This window comes from Rhinolophus ferrumequinum, chromosome 14, assembly GCF_004115265.2.
Source record: "Rhinolophus ferrumequinum isolate MPI-CBG mRhiFer1 chromosome 14, mRhiFer1_v1.p, whole genome shotgun sequence".
NCBI lineage: Eukaryota > Metazoa > Chordata > Mammalia > Chiroptera > Rhinolophidae > Rhinolophus > Rhinolophus ferrumequinum.
The window spans coordinates 67,008,005-67,025,846 of record NC_046297.1 but is presented as its reverse complement, the minus strand read 5'-3'; the positions used below and the strand labels follow the sequence as shown (position 1 = coordinate 67,025,846).

At 50.6% G+C, this 17,842-nt stretch overlaps 1 protein-coding gene across 1 annotated transcript in view; it reads right to left on the bottom strand.

Moving 5' to 3' along the window:
- TG (thyroglobulin) overlaps nt 1-17,842 on the bottom strand; it is a 216,260-nt gene that overhangs the window by 129,478 nt on the left and 68,940 nt on the right. The window contains exons 28-34 of the mRNA XM_033126377.1: nt 15,674-15,739; nt 14,152-14,232; nt 10,025-10,162; nt 9,410-9,586; nt 7,985-8,096; nt 6,095-6,174; nt 5,244-5,387 (exon numbers count right to left, since the gene is read on the bottom strand). Of these exons, the coding sequence (XP_032982268.1) occupies nt 5,244-5,387; nt 6,095-6,174; nt 7,985-8,096; nt 9,410-9,586; nt 10,025-10,162; nt 14,152-14,232; nt 15,674-15,739 (798 nt within the window). The remainder of the gene's footprint in view (nt 1-5,243; nt 5,388-6,094; nt 6,175-7,984; nt 8,097-9,409; nt 9,587-10,024; nt 10,163-14,151; nt 14,233-15,673; nt 15,740-17,842) is intronic.

Below are 17,842 nucleotides of genomic sequence, written 5' to 3'. Positions count from 1 at the left end.
TCTTTTCTCCAAGTGGTCCAAGCTAGGAGTGCAAGCAGTTTTCCCCATTCACTGTGCTACAGCAAGGTCAGAGATCAAAGGTGGCAGCTCTGGGGTCAGGGGGCTGGGACGAAATTGGCTAGGCCACTTTCCTCTGTGTGACCTTGAGCAAGTGACTCGACCTCCCTGTCTTCAGTTTCTTTGTCTGTAAAATGGGGGTAATGACAGCACCTAGCTCGGGGCTGTGAGGTTTAGATGAGTCAGTACATGCAAAGCTTTGGGCATACAGTAAGCACTCAATAAATCCCGGCCATCATTCACTCTTAATATTGCCCTTATACAGTGACACACTGTTGCCATCGTCTCTGGTCCTTGTCTACCACCATGAAAAACGTCGGGTCAGAGTCAGCCTATTCTGGTCCCCGTGCTGTAACCCCTCCCCTGCCTTCTTCACTTTTGTTAGGCAAGCCATGACCCAGCATCTGAGCTCTAGAACCTCCAGCTGCATCTTTTGTTGCTTGGCTCCATCTGCCTGGAAACACCTGCTCCCAGGCATCATTCTACACCCCTGGTTCCCATCCTTCAGCAGATGTGAGAATCCCCTAGAGGGCTTGGTCATATGTATCTTGCTGGGCCCCGCCCGGAGTGTCTGATCCAGCAGGCCTGGGCGGGGCCTGACATGCGGCATTTCTGACAACTTCCCAGGACATGCTGACTGCTGGTCGAAGGACACACTTGGAAGACCACTCACTGAAGCTTCTGTCCTCAGCCTTCTGTGGGTTCCTTCGACAATTCTCAGATTTAGTACCAACCAGCCATGCCCCGGCGCTACCCAGCTGGCCAGCTTGGCGCTTGTACCGGTTTGTTTGTTTAAATGTCTGTCTTTCCTGGAAGAGAGTGGCTCTTGGAGCAAAGATCCTTAGTTAGAGTCCGCGTGGTCCTCAGGGGACAATTGGACCATCTGTGTTAAGGGCACTCAAGTGTCCATGCTTGGACCCAGTAATTCTGCTTGTGAAAATTTATCCTGAAATTCAAAGCAAGCTTGGTTTGCAAAGGAATGTTTATACAATAGAAGGAAAGCCTGGAGACGATGTAAGTACTTAACACTCTGAGACCGGTCAGGAGAGCTACATTTCATGCATGCGAGACAGCATGCAGCTCTGCTCAGCGGAGCACTGACTGCATAGTTTGGCTATTGTTGTTCACGCTCTCTCATGCACCATCGGTGTTTCATGAGCCATTTGGGTGGGACCTTCCTCACTGTACAGAAATAGCTGAGCCCTGAGGGCTGTCAGCTTCCCTGGGCCCCTGCGACACCGAAACCTTCAACATTCTCAGACCCTGGCAGAACTGACACCGCCCTGGGGACACCACTACTGAGAAACTTGCTGTATAATCTTGAGCGAGTCAGTCAGCTAACTCACACTTGTTAAACAAATGAGCCCTAGCCCTTCTCCTTCTTCCCAACTCTGCTCTCAACGACATCAAGTTGGTGGCTTGAAACTGGCCACGGTGGGAATATTTACACCATGGCAAGTGGCAACCGCCAGAAAGCAACTCCATCTTCTCTGGTTGCAGAATATTTGTCAGCACAGCACTGAATGAGGGGTAACAACAGTCCCTACCTCATGGGGTTGTTTAAGGACTAAGATGTCACCAGCAAAACACTAGCCTAGTGCCTGCAGCCAGCTCAGCTAAGTTAATGGCAGAAGCTATTGATAGGACGTGAACAATGGTGACGAATGGACTGTACAGTAAACTTTACCTACATGTGGTAGATACTCCATGAGGTTCAGACAAGTCTAGTTAGAAGAGCGTGGCATTTCCTTTGCAGGTTATGCTCCCATATCTACAATTGCTACAGGGTCCAAGTGCATTTGCTTAACAAGAGAGAAACTGTGAGGCTTCGACTGCCTTTTTTTTGTTTCGTTTTGTTTTTTCAGAAGCCACATTTGACTTTGTAAATAAACCAAAGACCCTGCTGCACTTGCAGGTCTGGCACAGCTGTAGGAGACATGGTAGCCTTAGTTTCTTCAAAGAGCAGAGGGTCCCCAGGCCCCAGGGGCCCGCTCTTCCAGGAAACCTGGGCTCTGGGGCAGGGCCCTCTTCTGCCTGCACTCCCACCCAGGATGCTGAGAACACTTCCTGTCTGGGTCCTGCTGCCTGCCAGGAAGGGGCTGCAAACAGCCTCATTTGCATCACAATTGCTCATCTGGGTCCTCAGTTCTGTGCAGAGACCCACGGAACTATCTGTTCACTGTGGACAGCAAAGTCAGGCTGCACATGCCCGCGGGTCCCCTCTAAGTGCCCCCCGATCCGGGCGTGTGCCTCAGCCTCCAGGTTTGCTCTGGGAACAGAGCCCAGGTACCAAGGTTCTGCTGTCATTGCCTGAGGGCAGGGGTCTGAGGCCCTGTGCACTATGAGGACAGGGACATAGCCTACCCCATCTCGGTGACCTGCTCAGTGGTCCCCAGGCTGCTCCCTATCCTCCACTTTCCTTTATCTACATCCAGATTTGCCTGGAATCATTTTGGCATAATTCCTGTAGAACGGAAGTCCATGCTCCGGAAGCACGCGTGGACGCCACGACAGCAACACAAGCCAGAGCTCCGAACTCTCTGATTACAGAGAGAATAATTATCTCCTCCTGAGGGGACGGGAAGAGCGCCAGCCTCACAGGGGCTTGTAAGTGAATTCAGGGGAAAATACGCTGCTGACATACGTACAGTAAGTGCTTCAGGACGGTTCAGATTCTCTCCCGTGGTCACCTGTAGTCAGAGCTCAACGAATAGCATGTCCTTCCCTTCCTCAGTGGTCATTCCTCAGAAATGGGGCCTATGCTTTGCTTCTTGTACCTGGCTGTCAGCCTGAGGTCGAATCGGGGTCCGTGGTCATCACTCAGTACAGATGTCAGTACACTGAATGATCAACTTGAAGCAAGGGCAAAGTCTAGTATGGAAACTCTTTGCCAGAGTTCCTTTGTAAGAATGTTTACCTCCTTTGCCCACACTGATGGGGGGAAGGGGGGTTGGGGTCTGAGCCACCCTTCAAGGTCTCCCCTAGCCCTGCAGAGGCTACTTCCTGTGGTGATGTGTGTGATTGTCTCATACGGAAAAAAGTCGTGACGATGCCAGCTTGCTTGCTGGGATTTTCCAACACCGCACTGGTGTGGTTTTGTCTATTGCAGAGAATAGGACCCAAGACCAGACCAACATTCAGAATCCAGAAGGTGACTATGTTTTGGCTCAAAATACATCATAAATCAAAAGATGGATCAACATGACTGACCTGGGAGGATGGTCTGATTTCTTAAACGAGTCTCCCAGAGTAAGAGTCCTTTGCTCTGCCTGGGTCTAGGAGGAAATCACCCACCAAGGACATACCCCACCGCCCACTCTGATGCAGTCAAGTGAAAGAAGAAAGTCTGGTGAGGACCCGATTCTGCTCTGATAGAGAGCCCTGGGCCACACCAGGTCACCCAAACCCTCTGACAGCCAGCCCTCTGCCTTCTGTCCTTCTGAAATGGGAAATACGGACCCACTCACCCCACAATGGCCGTACGCCATGTGCATCCCAAGGAATTTTCTACCCAGGCGTCATGACAGACTGATGGCACTTTAGCATTTTAATTTCTCTCCCCACGTCCCCACGCAGTGAGGGTAGGTGGCATATAGTGTGCAGGACTGCCTGTTTGGGCGTCTCCATGACAACGGGCCAGGAGATTGCAGGAGGTCCCTAAAGCACGAAGGAGGCTCTCAGGAGCCTTCAGCAGTGGATGTGCACCCCGCTGAAGCAGAATTAATTTCTGTTCTTGTGTCCCCATAGCACTTTATGTATAAGACCGCAGCCTATTATGCTACAGTTAATCATATATGCCCATGTCTTCCTTACTAGGACGCAAGCATCTAAGAAAAATGACTAGATCATACTAATCTCAGAGCATATTAATCAACAGAGGGTTTGCCTCAGGATAGACACTCAGTAAGTTTGCAAAGCATCTGGTCTACATCATAAGTGACCCTACCCCAGAATGGTTTATTTATTTACAGTCTGGAACTCCTCCTCAGGTTGGGACACCTGGAGGACAGAAAGCATGTCTCACTCTTACTCAGCTACATAACACAGGGATTTAGAGTCAGAAAGAACGCGGTCCAAATTCTAACTCTGTCATTCACCTACTGTGTGACCTTGGGAAAATGACTTAACCTCCCTGAGCCTCCCTTTCCTCATCTAACAGTGCTTGTGACAGCTAGATGGGACAATGCTTACAAAGTACCTGACACCCAGCCCCATGAACAGAGGTTGGATTTGTGACCCCAGACGCCTCGGGCACGGTCGAGGCTCAGGCAGTGTTTGTTGAATGAGGCCACCTGTGTGAATTTTTATTTCCCTGCCCTGTAGTTCCCGGGCAGAACTCCTGAGTCCCCAGCCTGACCCCATAGAATATATGTTGGAAAAAGTTAGTGGTCTGTGCAGCTGGATGAAAAGAAACAGGACAGATGGAACGAGTTGGGACAATGAGAACCTTGGGTTCTTTTTGCCTTGCCAACTCCTGCCACGATGTTGTAACACTCTGGTCTGATTCCCATGACACTTCTGAACAAATGAATTATTTCTTAAGCTTCTTGTTACCCAATTCGTCTCTGAACAACACGAAGGTGGAAAATGACATTTTCCAGTGTTTGGTGGGGCGAAGAGATGGAAAGAGGTGTGGGAGGAAAGTCGGGCGAAAGCCCTAACTGACAAGATGAGAAAACCAAGGGAACGTGGCTGCGGGCACATCTGCTGGTTTCCCTGTCTAGTAACAGCACCTTCGCTGAACTTTGAGGAACTTTCTCTTCCCCAGTGCACACACTTTCGCTGGGACTGTCACTCAGGCTGCCCCACCCTCCCTCTGGCCGTGAGTGAACTCACAGCCCAAGCTGGGCCAAACTCCCTCCCTGAAAAGTGAAGCCTGGATACAACCACCAACACCCTCTGGAGGAAACTGATGATGACAGTGACACGCGGAAGAGGGTGTCCCCTCGTTCCCGCTAAATACACCCACGCTGCTGAGACCTAGTTGATCATCTTTCCTCTGAATCTATGAGCAGATCTGCCATCAATTCCTTTTCTGCTTCAGTTTAAATAGAGTCTGTTTCTGTCGCTTGCGTCCCATGGATCCTGACACGTCTACTTCCCAACCCAATGACATCATCCTGATACATGGCTGCAAAACGGTCAATTAATTACGGCCACAGAGCTGGTCAGGGCAGGTTACTTACCAGATTTCTGGTACCATCCGAAGGGGTAGGTGCTGACCTCAGTGTCGGCAGAGCCACAGTCCGAAATGTTCCAGGCTCCTCCATTTTCCTCACTGCATGTCTGAAGCCCCAGACTGTTCAGAATTAGGCATGTCACCTCCCCTCCTGGGACAAAAAAACAAAACAAAACAAAAATTACCAGGATGGAAGATTCTAACGGAAAGAGGGAAATTCTGCAAACTCACTCTTCAGCAGACATTTGGGGTTCACTATAGTCCAGGTATGATCTTAGCCACTGAGGAGAAACCTGGTACCTCAATGAGCTTCTGGTCCAAGAGAACAGGGATCGAGGCAGCTAATACTATGGAGCCCCCATTATGTGCCCAGGCCTTCGAGGGCTCTGTTTGCATCATATCACGCGGTCCCCACACAATCCTAGGAGGAGGTTAGCGTCTGTGTCCCCATTTACAGAGGAGGAAATCGAGGCGCAGAGATTAAGCGACTTGCCCAGGATCACACCACTAGCAAGTGACTGAATCACGTTGTAAATACAGATCATATGCGTGGATCCAAAGTTCACCCCACAACACTGCCTGACCTGAGGCTTGACAGATGAGAAGCTAGCTGAGGGAGTTGTGGAAGGAAAGCTATTCGAGTCAGGCAGAAGCACTGTGTAAAGCTCCGTGGGCCCTGGCCCGGGGGCCATGTCTGCCATCCCATTCATGAGCACTTCCCCTTTCCAAGCCCCCACTCCCCATCCGTGAACAAGGATCACTCCTCCCCACCCGCCGTGAGGAGATGTTGAGAATTAGAGATCATAGATGTGACTGCAAAGTTCTGTATGCAGGCGAGGGGGCTGTTCTCACTGTTACCTTTTAACTGGGAAACGTTCAGAAAGCCAAAGCCGACGCAGCACGGGTCCACATCGCACTGTCGTTCACACTCGAAGAAGCTGGCATAGGAAGAGAAAGAGCAGGCCTGAAGGTTTTCCTTGGTGGCCCAGGACCTACTGGTGGGCTCAGTGGCAGTCGTTCTTACTTCCGGGGACCTGCTTGCTTTATGACTACCTAAATTGGGGGTGTTCTGGCCAACACGCATGAGTGGATTCCTAGCTCTGAGGGTTTTTTCCTGAAAACAAAACTCCACTCTGCCATCCTTCATTAAATCATTTGCTCATTCATTCATCAAGCATATATGTAGTCTGTACCTACTACGTGCCTGGCTCCAAGCCAAGCTAACCCAGCATCCTGAATGCACTACCATACCTTTCAGACAGAGATGAAGTCCCAGCTTTGGATTCTGGGAAAGGGAAGAAATGGTAGGGAAGGCGTCTCCAGAAGTGGGGGTTCCATGGGCACACAGTTGCAGTGACCCAAGCAGGTGCCTGTGGGTTCCCTCCCCCACCCTACCCACTCTACAACACAGGCTAATCACACTCCAGGAACACACCTGTGTTGGCTGGGTCAGTGCATCCAGGTGCTGCCTCAGGACCGACTTTGCTCAGTAACTCAGTACGGCAACTGGACTCAGCTTCTAGTGGCTTCCCACCAGTGCTCTGAGATCAGCTCTGAGTTCCCTGGCCCTGGCCCTGACCACATGTCCCAGTTCTGAGCACTCATTCCTGATTCCTGGGGGCTAGCTCACCCTCTGAAAGCCTTCTGGGTGTGGAGAAACAGCCTCCTTCTTGCCATTCTCCTCCGCTGTCTTAGGAGCTCCCTGAACCCTAGCCTGATGGGTGAAACCCCCATCTCCTGGGCATCTCTGCTGATGCTGACTTCATCTTTGCCCGATGCCCACAGACCCCCCGCCCGTGGTGCCCTCTCCCAGAGCCCTGCCCACCTGCCTACCTTCCACTTCACTTTACTTTCTTGGAAACCCACTGCTAAACCCCAGCCTGGATGATGTGGTTTCCCACTGAACGACTCTTTCCTGAGGCCCACAGCCGCCGTGGCAGAACCGGGGACAGGCCGATCCTGGTTCCAGCCCTCCTTCTCCTTCCCCCACCCACCAGCACGGGTGGTGCCCAGCCAGATCTCCACAGACTACTTTGTATCATCTTTTCATGTCCACTTTCAAAAGCCAATCTGAAACATTGGCAACATGGCAGTTTTACAAATCAACAGTTCTTAGATTGGTGACTCGACTTCTAAAGTCCAAAAGAATCGCCAGGAGGAGAAGCTTACTGAAAGTTTAGGTTCTTGAGCCCCTATCCCAGAAAATGCTGGCTCCATGGGTCCATGGAATGACCCAAGAATGGGGTTTGTAAAGAATCCTCCTGGTGATTCTGATGGGTGAGAGCCACAGATGAAGCGGAAGAAGCATCCCCTTCAGTGAAAACAACTAAGTAACAGCTAACTAACTAAATACATAACGAAATACCTTTCTCAAATAATAAATAAAATAAATTAAAAAGTCCGTCCGGATTCTGAATACAGCACAGTGAGACGTTGCTGATCCAGTTTATTATAATTTTTATTAATTAATAATCATTAATTCATTATTTAATTAATAAGATGATGGCTCATGCCTTTTTGCATTTCGTTTTGCATCAGCTGACTGGAGGTCCAGCATCAGTAACTTACCTGAGGGACGGTTTTTCGATGTGGTTACTTCCTTATTACCTGTTTCACTCTTTGCTTTGGGTTTTACAGATTCTTATGCATATGCTTTTGACTGATATTATGTCACTTTCTCTATGCAAGCAGAAAGGTCTTACTAATAAACATTGGCAGCGGGGCAGGGGGCGGGGTGACATAGCTTACCCACTGGAAATAGACTTGTCAGACATGGGCATTTTGCTTCTAATGGAAATCCCCGTCAGCTTTTGGAATGGCAGGCGAGTGTAAAAGTTCTCCACTTTTTCTTTCAGTACAACTACACAGGGAAGAAAGAAATTGCATGATTTAAGGAGAGATTTGTTGTATCCATGAAAGTATGCGGACGGAGGTGTACAAACCAGACCGAGCGCTTCCCACGAAAGATGGCTTAGTAAACTCATGTATTCACTCTCTGCTCCCATCCCAAATCTCACTAACATAGTAGGAAAGGTATTCTTATAAAGGCACACACAGGGATAAAATGAACAGGATAGAGGATATAGCAACACAATTTTAGAAGCTAGAAAGCACATAGAAAAGTAAAAAAAAAAAAAAGGACTTAATAGATCTAAAAAATGCTGAACTCTCAACTTTTCTGTGGGAAGAACCAAGAAGCAGCTCCATCCACCTTCTAGAATCCCGAAAGTACTGGCAGCACTGGGATGAAGGGGGGCTAACCCAGGATGGGCTGGAGACCTCTTTAGGAGGAAACTGTGTCTCCAGGTGCCCTCCTCTGCTTTCCACAGGGACAGCTGCCCTCTCCCCACCTCAGAAGAAGATGGAGGCTTATTCTCTGGAGAGGACAAAAAAGAGCGGGGCTCTTGGGTACACCCGGTCAAACTAATGGTGGGCGTACCACACTGACACCAGCGGATTCTTTCAAGTCAATCTACGTGGTAAATAATCGAGGCTCTTTCATCTCCCAACCTTCTTCAGAATCCAAACCAACAGCAGCCAGGTTCATGCCCCCTGGTGAGATATTATAAAATCCCTCTGGACAAAGGACCTAAAAAGAATGACATGAGGGAGTCCCCAGAGGGTGGCCTGACAGATTGTCCTCCAGGGAAACCTAACGTCAACAAGCTCCCGCCACACACTCAGAGCTTCCGCTCAGCTTCTGGGCCCTTCTCTTACGTTTGAGTGGAAAACCATGGGTCACCAGATAGCTGAGAAAGGCCTCCAGGAAAGACTCCAGCACAGTAAATGAAAAATAACAACATCTCGGAAGAAAAGGAGACCGTGCAGGATGAAAAAACTCCAAAACAAACCAAAAAAGGTGTTGTTAATGCCCTCAGAGAGAAAAATTAACTTCTATCTTGTTCGAGCCACAGTTGTTGAGATTTGCTGTAATAAATGGAACTAACTGATCCGTACGTGGACAGCAGCTTTCCCTGAGGAGCGGGGTTCCGGGGCAGGATTATTCTCTACAGTCAACTTCATGCATTCTGAATGGCTTCACATCTCTACAAGGAGAGTGGATAACTTTACTTTTTATTTTAAAAAAAAAAAAGACTTGATCTGGATAATCTAAGGTCACAGAGACAGCGGCCACCAGAAATGCAATCTGGGCAGATCCCATGGAGCGCTCACCTTTCTTCCGGAACAGGGCTGTTGGCCTGTGGGGCAGGGTCAGTCTGCAGCCCCTGGGACTGGACTCCAGGACGTCATCACACAGCTGGGCCTCTGGGTAGAGGATGCAGGTGAAGTACAAGGGGGTGCTGTCTCTTATCTCCGCCAGCTGGCAGAAAGAGGGCTCCTGGATACAGCCTGCGGGCAAGAGAGCTGTGGGTTTCCGTGCTTGGGAGTCCTGCAGGGGACGGATCCCTCTGCAGGACCTCCTGTGGGGAGTTGCCCCGTCGGGATTCTTCCAAGGCAGGGCAGAGGCCCAGTCTGGAAAGCCCAAGAAAATGGATGGATGGACGGACGGATGGATGGATGGATGGATGGATGGATGGACGGATGGACGGATGGCTGGATAAAGGTTCTGGGGGCAGAGCAGACAGTAACTACACTATAAGCTTCTTGAAGACATGGGTTACGTCCTGTCTTTCTTCTGTCTCACCCATGGTACTAACATGGAAAAGATCCCTGAGTTAGTCATTGAATTTGATCTTATCTCTTTCTCAAGAGTTGTTACCCCAGGCCTGTGACGCCTGACCACAGGGTCTGGAAGAAGAGCGATGAGGTCTAAGGAAGGGTACTTACGAGAAAGGCACCACAGGTTTGCCTGCGGAGGTGAAAATAGGTGTTTGAAAAGCCAGTGCTGCTGGCTGGGCAGGGATCGGTTCTCACTGACAATGACCTGGGTAAGGTCCACAGGGGAGAAAAACTCTGTCGTCAAGTCTGAAAAAGAAGAAGGGAGTGAACTTCCTTTGCCTTTAGCTCCAGAATGAATGAATGAATCTCTCTCTCTCTCTCTCTCTCTCTCTCTCTCTCTCTCTCTCTCTCTCTCTCTCTCTCACACACACACACACACACACACACACACACACACACACACACACATTTTTAGGCTATGAAAGGCCAGGCAGGTCTAGAGTCAATAGGGCTGGGAGTCTGCTCAGGCAGGAAAGGTGCAGAAGGTCCCAAAACATGCTAAAAATTATGTAGTTGCAAAATCTTAGAGGAAACCTTGGGAGCCATCTGGTTCAACCTGTCACCCAAGGCAGGGCTTTTTCCCATGATGCCTCTGGCTGATGCCCCTGCAGCTCTGCCAGACATGTCTGCACCGACCACAGCAGCTGACCCCATCATTAGGAAGCCGTGGGGTCAAATCTGCCTGTAGCATTGAATCACGGATTTGCTTCTGTCTTCTGAAGCCGCACAGAAGTCTATCTCCCTCCCAAAGGCATCCTTCATCGGTGAAGACAGCTTTCAGCTCCGCTCAGCCCCACACCTGGATGTTCCCGCTTAACCATGCCCTGTGTCTCCGTGACCTGGATCCTCCCGGACACTGCACCACCCAGGGATGGAAGCCCAAGCTTGCTTTGGGCCCAGGCTCTACCTGCAATTCTGAGCCTCGTCACCAGCTGCCTGAACCCACACTACAGAAGCGTGCAAACACTGGTCACCACAGCCCATCACTTCACTGCTGGCCCCCAGGGCCACTGCCTTTGTTCACCCTGTATGTATACCCTTCTTCCTCACATACCTCTGCTCCTGTATTTCGGGGACCAGTGCTGTTCCCCCCTGCTCTGAGGATCCATGGCTCTCTAAGGGGTTTCTCCAGGGCTGAGAGACCCAACGCCCCAGACTGGGGGTAGGGGGATATTTTTGCACCTCAGGAGGGCTCTGTCTTTCCAGAGGGGTTTACAGTGGGGACATGAAGCAAATTGTGGAGATGGGCGGGGGCACGTTTATGATGTCCCTTAGCTCGTGGCTCTGGCATAAGGGGCATCACATCCGCCCTACACCCTCACTTGGCCTTGGAGCTGCCTTACCAGCACGAACCTCCACAGGGGATAAAAGCTTCCTTCACGAGCATCTGCTCAGACCAGAAGTTTAGTGCTGGCAGAGCCCCCAGAGTCCTTCCCCAGGGACCTGGGGGCTGCCCCTGCCCTGTGAGTTATTGTGTAACAGCCAGTTCGCATGCCCCTCTCCCTGCTGCACCAGGCCTGGCACAAGGGAGGAGGGCACAGACCACATCCTACAACGGCAGAGTGAGGAATTTCAGACAGCACCGCAGGCCTCACGGCAGGCTCACCTGTAGTTCCGTGAGTCCCACTGCCCTCAGAGCCTTTGCACCGCTGCTCCCTCACCTGGGACACCTTCCCCCAGGTGTCCCCTGGAAACGCCTGGCAGAGCCTTTCCTGACTCCTGCAGGTCACCTCGCATCCTCCGTCCCCTGCGTTCCCACTGCCCCGGACACCTGCCCCCGGAAAGCCCTTGCCACATTGTCCTGCGTGGCTGGCACGTGGGGATTCCCAGTGCGTGAATGTCCTGTGCATGGCACAGCGTGTGTGCTCCAGAAAGGGCTGGTGGGCGGCAGGAAGAACACTGCGGCCAGTCAGTACTCCTGGTTTACAGCCATCGTGGGAAGAATCTGTTTGCTCCTCACTCTCTCCAAACTTTTGTGCTTCCCCTGAAGGCAAGGAGGCCAACGAGAGGTTGTTCTTTTTGGCTCAAACACTCAGGCTGTACAGTAACCTGAAGAAGAAAGGGGGACGTTCCTCCCGGGGCTTTGAATCCGAGAGGCCATTCACAGGGCCACTAGGCCACCGGGGAGCATAGGCCAGGGAAACGAGCCACGGAGAAGCCACTGGGCCCCATCTCAGAGGACCGGATCAAAGGGTTTCTCCTGCAGGGACGTTATCTTCCTACGGCCAGGAATGTAATCGGCTGAGAAAGGGAAAACTGAGCTGAGCTTTGTCTATTCACCTTGAATCCCTCCAAGGTCTTGGGTGAGGGCCCGGCTCCCCTTCTGGTGCGGGGAGGACAGGAGGCTTCCTTCCTCTGGGAGTCATGGGATAGTTTTGCAGATTGTAGATGTGGGCCTGGCACAGAGTATAGGGATGGATTTTGCAGAACGTTCTCAAGTGTCCCGAAATCATTCCCACTGACATTGTCACAAGTGGTACAGTTATACCTCAGAGGCACTGCTGAGCCCGGGGGTCCCAAATGCCCCCCGCCCAGCAGGGGCCGGCAGGAGTGTAGGCTGCTGGGTGGGGACCGGGGCAAACAGGAGAGCCATGACCTGATGGAAGAAGCGGCACAACTCATCTCAGAGGAGAGTTGGTTGCCAGGTAAAGATACGGAGCCAGTGCTGCCAGAGCTCTTCCTGTTTTTCTCTGCGGGAGCTAAAAATCTGAATTTTTATATAAAAATCTCTGAATTTTAAAAAAAGATTGGCTCCGTTTTAAAAAACAAAGTCTACACTGCAAATCAAACCAAAGCCATCTGCTCTGTCAGCTGGAGGAGGGGGTCTCCGGGACTCAACTGTCGAGCCCACACCGTGCGGGCAGCAGCTGATGTTCTAGAAACGCCCAGGCTTTGGGGTCGGCTGACCGTGGCTTAAGCCCCGGCACTGCTGTTTACTCAGTGCTGGGCTGGCTTACGCGGGTGTACTGAGGCATGCAAAGCCTCACATTTCTCATCGGCAAAATGGGAATAATGACGCAGATCAACGGCGTTGTCATAACGTTTGCAGGATGACGTCCATCTAGCACCAAATAGCACCCAAGAGGCTCGAGCGTGGGGCTTGCTGGCCTCTGCTGCCTCTCTGGTGAGTTTCGAACTCCCCCATGTGTCAGCTGGAACGTGATGGCTGGCAGCAGATAAACCTGAACACTAGCCATGCGCGTGGCAGGTTCCCAGGGAAGAACTGATTTCCGAGGGTGCCAGTGCGGGGTGGGCAGAGACCAGAAAGGCGAGAGCCAGGTCACTGTGCAGAAGGAGCGCAGCCAAACGCTTGAGGAGACAGAACAAGGCGGGGACATCTCCTGGGCCCACTCACCACTCCCACCACCCTGCTGGCGGAACAGAAGCTTCCAGTGGAAAACCTCTGAAGGTGCAGAACACAGCGCGGCTAAGAGCGTTTGTACAGGAACGTGTCGTGCGACCCTAGTTTCAAACTCAAGCGGGGACCTACTATCTGACGGGCAATACAGGAAGAGAGACGGGACGGGGACAAAAGCTCACGAAAGGCTTGCTATGAGCCCCACTCAGTGCTGGGATCATCCTTGCCAATGCCTCCAGTGCCAACTTCTGGGCGCCTCTGCAATCTACAGAACTAGCTCCTCTGCTTCCCACAATCGCCCAGTCTCAGGGGTACGGCTTTACTCTCATTCATCGAAAGGGAAACTGAGGCTCAGAGAAGGTGGCTCAGGGTTGCACAGGCAGTTAGAGGCAGAGTTAGGATTTGGACCCTGCTCCCTGGATCTGAGACCCCACACTCTACACCAGGACACGACCCTCCAGTCCCACGACCATGAATGCGGATGGAAGCCGTGACCGCCAAGCCACTCCTACGAGACACGCTGCATAAAATGACTCTCTCAAAAGGCTCTCACGGCCGTCTCATTAGTAAACAACTCCAGAAGGCTTACATTTGCTTATACTCTCCAGGGTTTCATCTATGAAGCCACGGACCTGTCAGATAAACCTCTTTCGTTAACAGGATTTTTGCTGGTTTTGTGATTGGGGTTGCTTTCTTTGCAGGCAGCAGTGGTGACTTAGCAATGATCTCACCTTGCTTTGTTCCAATTGCCCCTTTGAGGAGCTGCCCGTACTTATGAAGTGGGTTCAAAGTGTAGAGGAGAGTCTGTGGCTACAGAATGGCATCTGGTCTCCACAGCCAGGCACCCAAGTTTAGAAAAAGGTTTTGGGGTTGGTACCTGTTTCTGCTGGAGATACTGGCTTTGGCTCCACCTCTCTTCTACATCCCATAGACTCAGACCGAGATCCCATGTCAGAATCTAGGAGAAGAAAAAGGATTGTTGTTTCCATGTTCGACAGGTCCACAAAATGGTGATGGCAATGAGAAAACCCTCACGGTCCACAGCCAGGTGCCCAGGACAAGATCTGGAAAATTCCAGGGCCATTGGTCTGCACTCTTTGGCCTCTCATGGAACGTCAGCCAACCATAGTATCAGAACTATTATTGTCCTTGACATTTGAAATTGGTAACATTTGCAAAGCCCTTTCAAGTTTATGAAATATCTCCATAAACATGGTCTTTACCACAGCCTGTGAAGGGAAGAAGCAAGATTTCCATTTCAGTCTTGAAAAACCTGAGACTCAGCTGACATAACTTATCCCAGACCATGAGGTGATCGAGCAGACCAATCAGAACTCGAGAAAATCAAGTAAAATGTCCAAGTTGGGAACAGGTCTTCCATGAAAGCACAGCGAGCTGACGGAGAGAATGGGGTATTAGAATGGGCTTTTGGGTGCTTCTGTGAAGTGTCACAAATTCCTGGGGAGCAGCAGTTCCTTACGTTTTTTACCAGCTAGCCCCTTATTTACCAGACATGTCTGCTAACTGGGAAGCAGTGGATTTGGAACCAGGGTCTGGGCCCCACTCCCAGGACCTCCTGTCCATGCTCTGTGCTCTTTCACACTATTTCACAAGCATAGAAACAAGTCACCAGTCCTATCTTTCGGGGACTGGAGGTTGGTAAGGAGGATCGTGGGAGGAGGAGGGAAGTGATACAGAGGCTGGCCTCTCACCTGGCACCTATGGCCGTGACATGCCATGGTCCACTGCTCGTCTGCTCCCTGCAGAGGCTGGAGCTCCTTACAGGGCAAGGCTGCGCCTCACCCATCACTCTCAGCCCACATTACAAAGACTCATCCCAAATGCCTTTCACAGTCCCTCGCTCTGGGTCGACACTCCGTCAACGCTCAGTAAACGCAAAGGAGGACAAAGCAAGCAGGAAGGAGATGCCAAACACACACTTATCCGAGCCTCCCATTTTGCCCCATTTTGCTCCAGGCATCCATAGTAACAGGAGTCTGTGGCACCGCCCGCACCCAGGGGCCTGTCCCGTCACCCAAACCTCAGGGAGAGGCACCTGTGACCAAGACCCCTTGGAGCAATGCCTCCTGCAGTCGGCAGCACCCTTAGAGCTCCGATCCTGGTAACAAGGGCAGCCTGTGGTCAGCAAACCTGATCTCATAGGAACCAGTGCTTCCTTCTTCCATCCTTTCTTGGGTTTCCCCACTTTTCATTTTTCTTTCAGACTTTGGTACCTTATCTGATGAGAGTTGAGCCTTTCTATTCCATACAGAGCACAAACTTGGAAAGAAAATCTCTACCGTTTTCTCTCTGGGGAGCAGAGTGCCCTGTAAGTGGGAGGTGGGGCCAGACAGTCTCCTACCATCGGTGTCCTGCTCACCCCCCACCGTAGAGCTTACCTTTCCAGAGATAAACTTGCTGGAAACTGGTAAAGGTGTCCGGAGTTCCTTCCAGGGGTGTCAGACCTGCAGAGGAAGAGATTTCTTTTTATGAGCTTGAGGTGTGTTTGCTCTCACTGGGGACCCCCAGGACCACAACTGCCTCAAGGCCCCCACCCTGGCTCCTCCCGGGCCTGGGAACTGTTTCTCGCAGGACGTACACCCCTAAAAGCCCCTCGGAGCTCTCTTCCTGCTCCCTGGGACACCAACAGAGCTCGTCAGACCCCAGGTGTCTTGCTCAGGGCACCAAAGGGATGACGGTGGTGGGGGGTCATGAACCTGGGACAAGGAGAATCACTGTAGGATCTGGGGATTCCCTTAACGACACGCAAAGCTCCTCAGAGACTCAAGCTACTTCTCCATGGCCCTGAAGTCCTCCTTGGCCAACGGGGATGGGAATCGTGAGGAAGGGAGTAATTTACATAAGTTGATATGCGTCCTATTAGTGGTGGTTGCCATTATTTAATTCGTCACTAATACTATGAAATGTTCTTTTCTGCCCACCTACCCTCCCCTGGACATGGTGCTGGATGAGGCTGGATCTGCCACACCATTTCTTACTGATCAGGCTGGCCTCTGCTCAGGCCAAAGCTCCCACCTAAACCCTCTGAGATCGGAAAGGCTGAGGAAAGAGCTCAGAAAGCACAGATTCTGGGGGCAAACCACCCTACGCACTGCAGGCGACAGCTGGCTCACCACTTGAGACATCAAGAAATGATCACTTTTTGCTTTTCATTAGGACTAGAAGTCATGTGTTATGATTTCACGTGTTATGAATTATTATCACCAGCTGTTGCCATTTAACCAACACTATAATAAGCACCTTCCAGATACGGTCTAATTCCAACCTCATAAGTAGGCCTTTTTGTCCCTAATTTCTAGATGAAGATCAAAATCCAGAGAGGTGAATGCCAGAATATCCATCCCCTCTGTCTGGCTCCATATGCCATGCTCTAATCACCACACTAAGGAGAAGATAATCCATTTTAGAATTCTGTCCATCCCAAATGGCACACATTTGTAAAGGTTCTTGTGTTTAGAGAGGTGTTTAAGGAGGGTTAAGAGGTTCAGTCAAACACTGAACTATTTGGAAACTTCAGCTGTTAAAGCAACAAGTCCCCACCACAAGCATGGCTGTGCTCGGTGCCACTGGACGGGGAGCCAAAAATATGAGCTGTGCTTCCATTGCATTTTGCGTCTAAAATGGGAATAAACAATGATGCTAGAACTTCTCAGGCTGCTCAATATCGGGATGAGACGTTTCCTTAAAGGACCCACTCCTCATTCTCACAGCCCTCTTCAGAGGATGGAACTCATTTATAAAAATGTGGGGAAGTGAAGAGCTATCAGGTCTGGGATGCCGACACTTGTAAGTTTTGGGACTTATTGTACCCACGAGAGAGGAGACCATATACTCTTCTGACCCAGCACAGAGCAGGGCCATCTGCTCAGTTTGTGCTGTTTTCACCATCTCCTCCTGATAACTTTGCTTGTGATGAAGGTCAGGCTAGTAGTGGTCTTGCAACCTTATCACGAGGAAAAGTAGAGAGTTAATTTTCTAAATCTTTTTATATCCAAATCTATTTGGCATATCGACCCTTTCAATATATAGAATAAGTAGATCTATTTTGGGGTAACATAGATGTAAAGTAAACACAACTTTCAAAATAGTTTAGGCCATGCATTTTGATTCTTGTTTAGCCTGTAAACGTTGGAGAAATGACATCTTATCTCTAGGGTACTTTATTGCTCTCAAACCTAAGACTAAAACCAACAACCACTTTGAGACAGAGTTGACCTTGGGATGACATTGAGCTTTAGATTATGGGTTTTCAATCACTATTAGCTCACATCCTCATTCTTGCCCTTTCCCAAGAATGATTATCCTTTAAGGAATTCCAAGAGGAGGGTCTTCACCGCTTCGCTGCCCCTATTTGTGATTTGGGTGAGTTGGTGAGCTGTTCACGTCTGGAACATCTTGATATCGTCTGGTATGTATGACCCGCTTTCCGTAGAGTGGAAAGGAAAATCATCCGTGCCCTCCATCGCTCAGAGAAAAGCACATGCTCCACACAGGTGCACACAGGTATCGGGATGTGTTTGGGACCAGGATGCACTGACCTGTGGAAG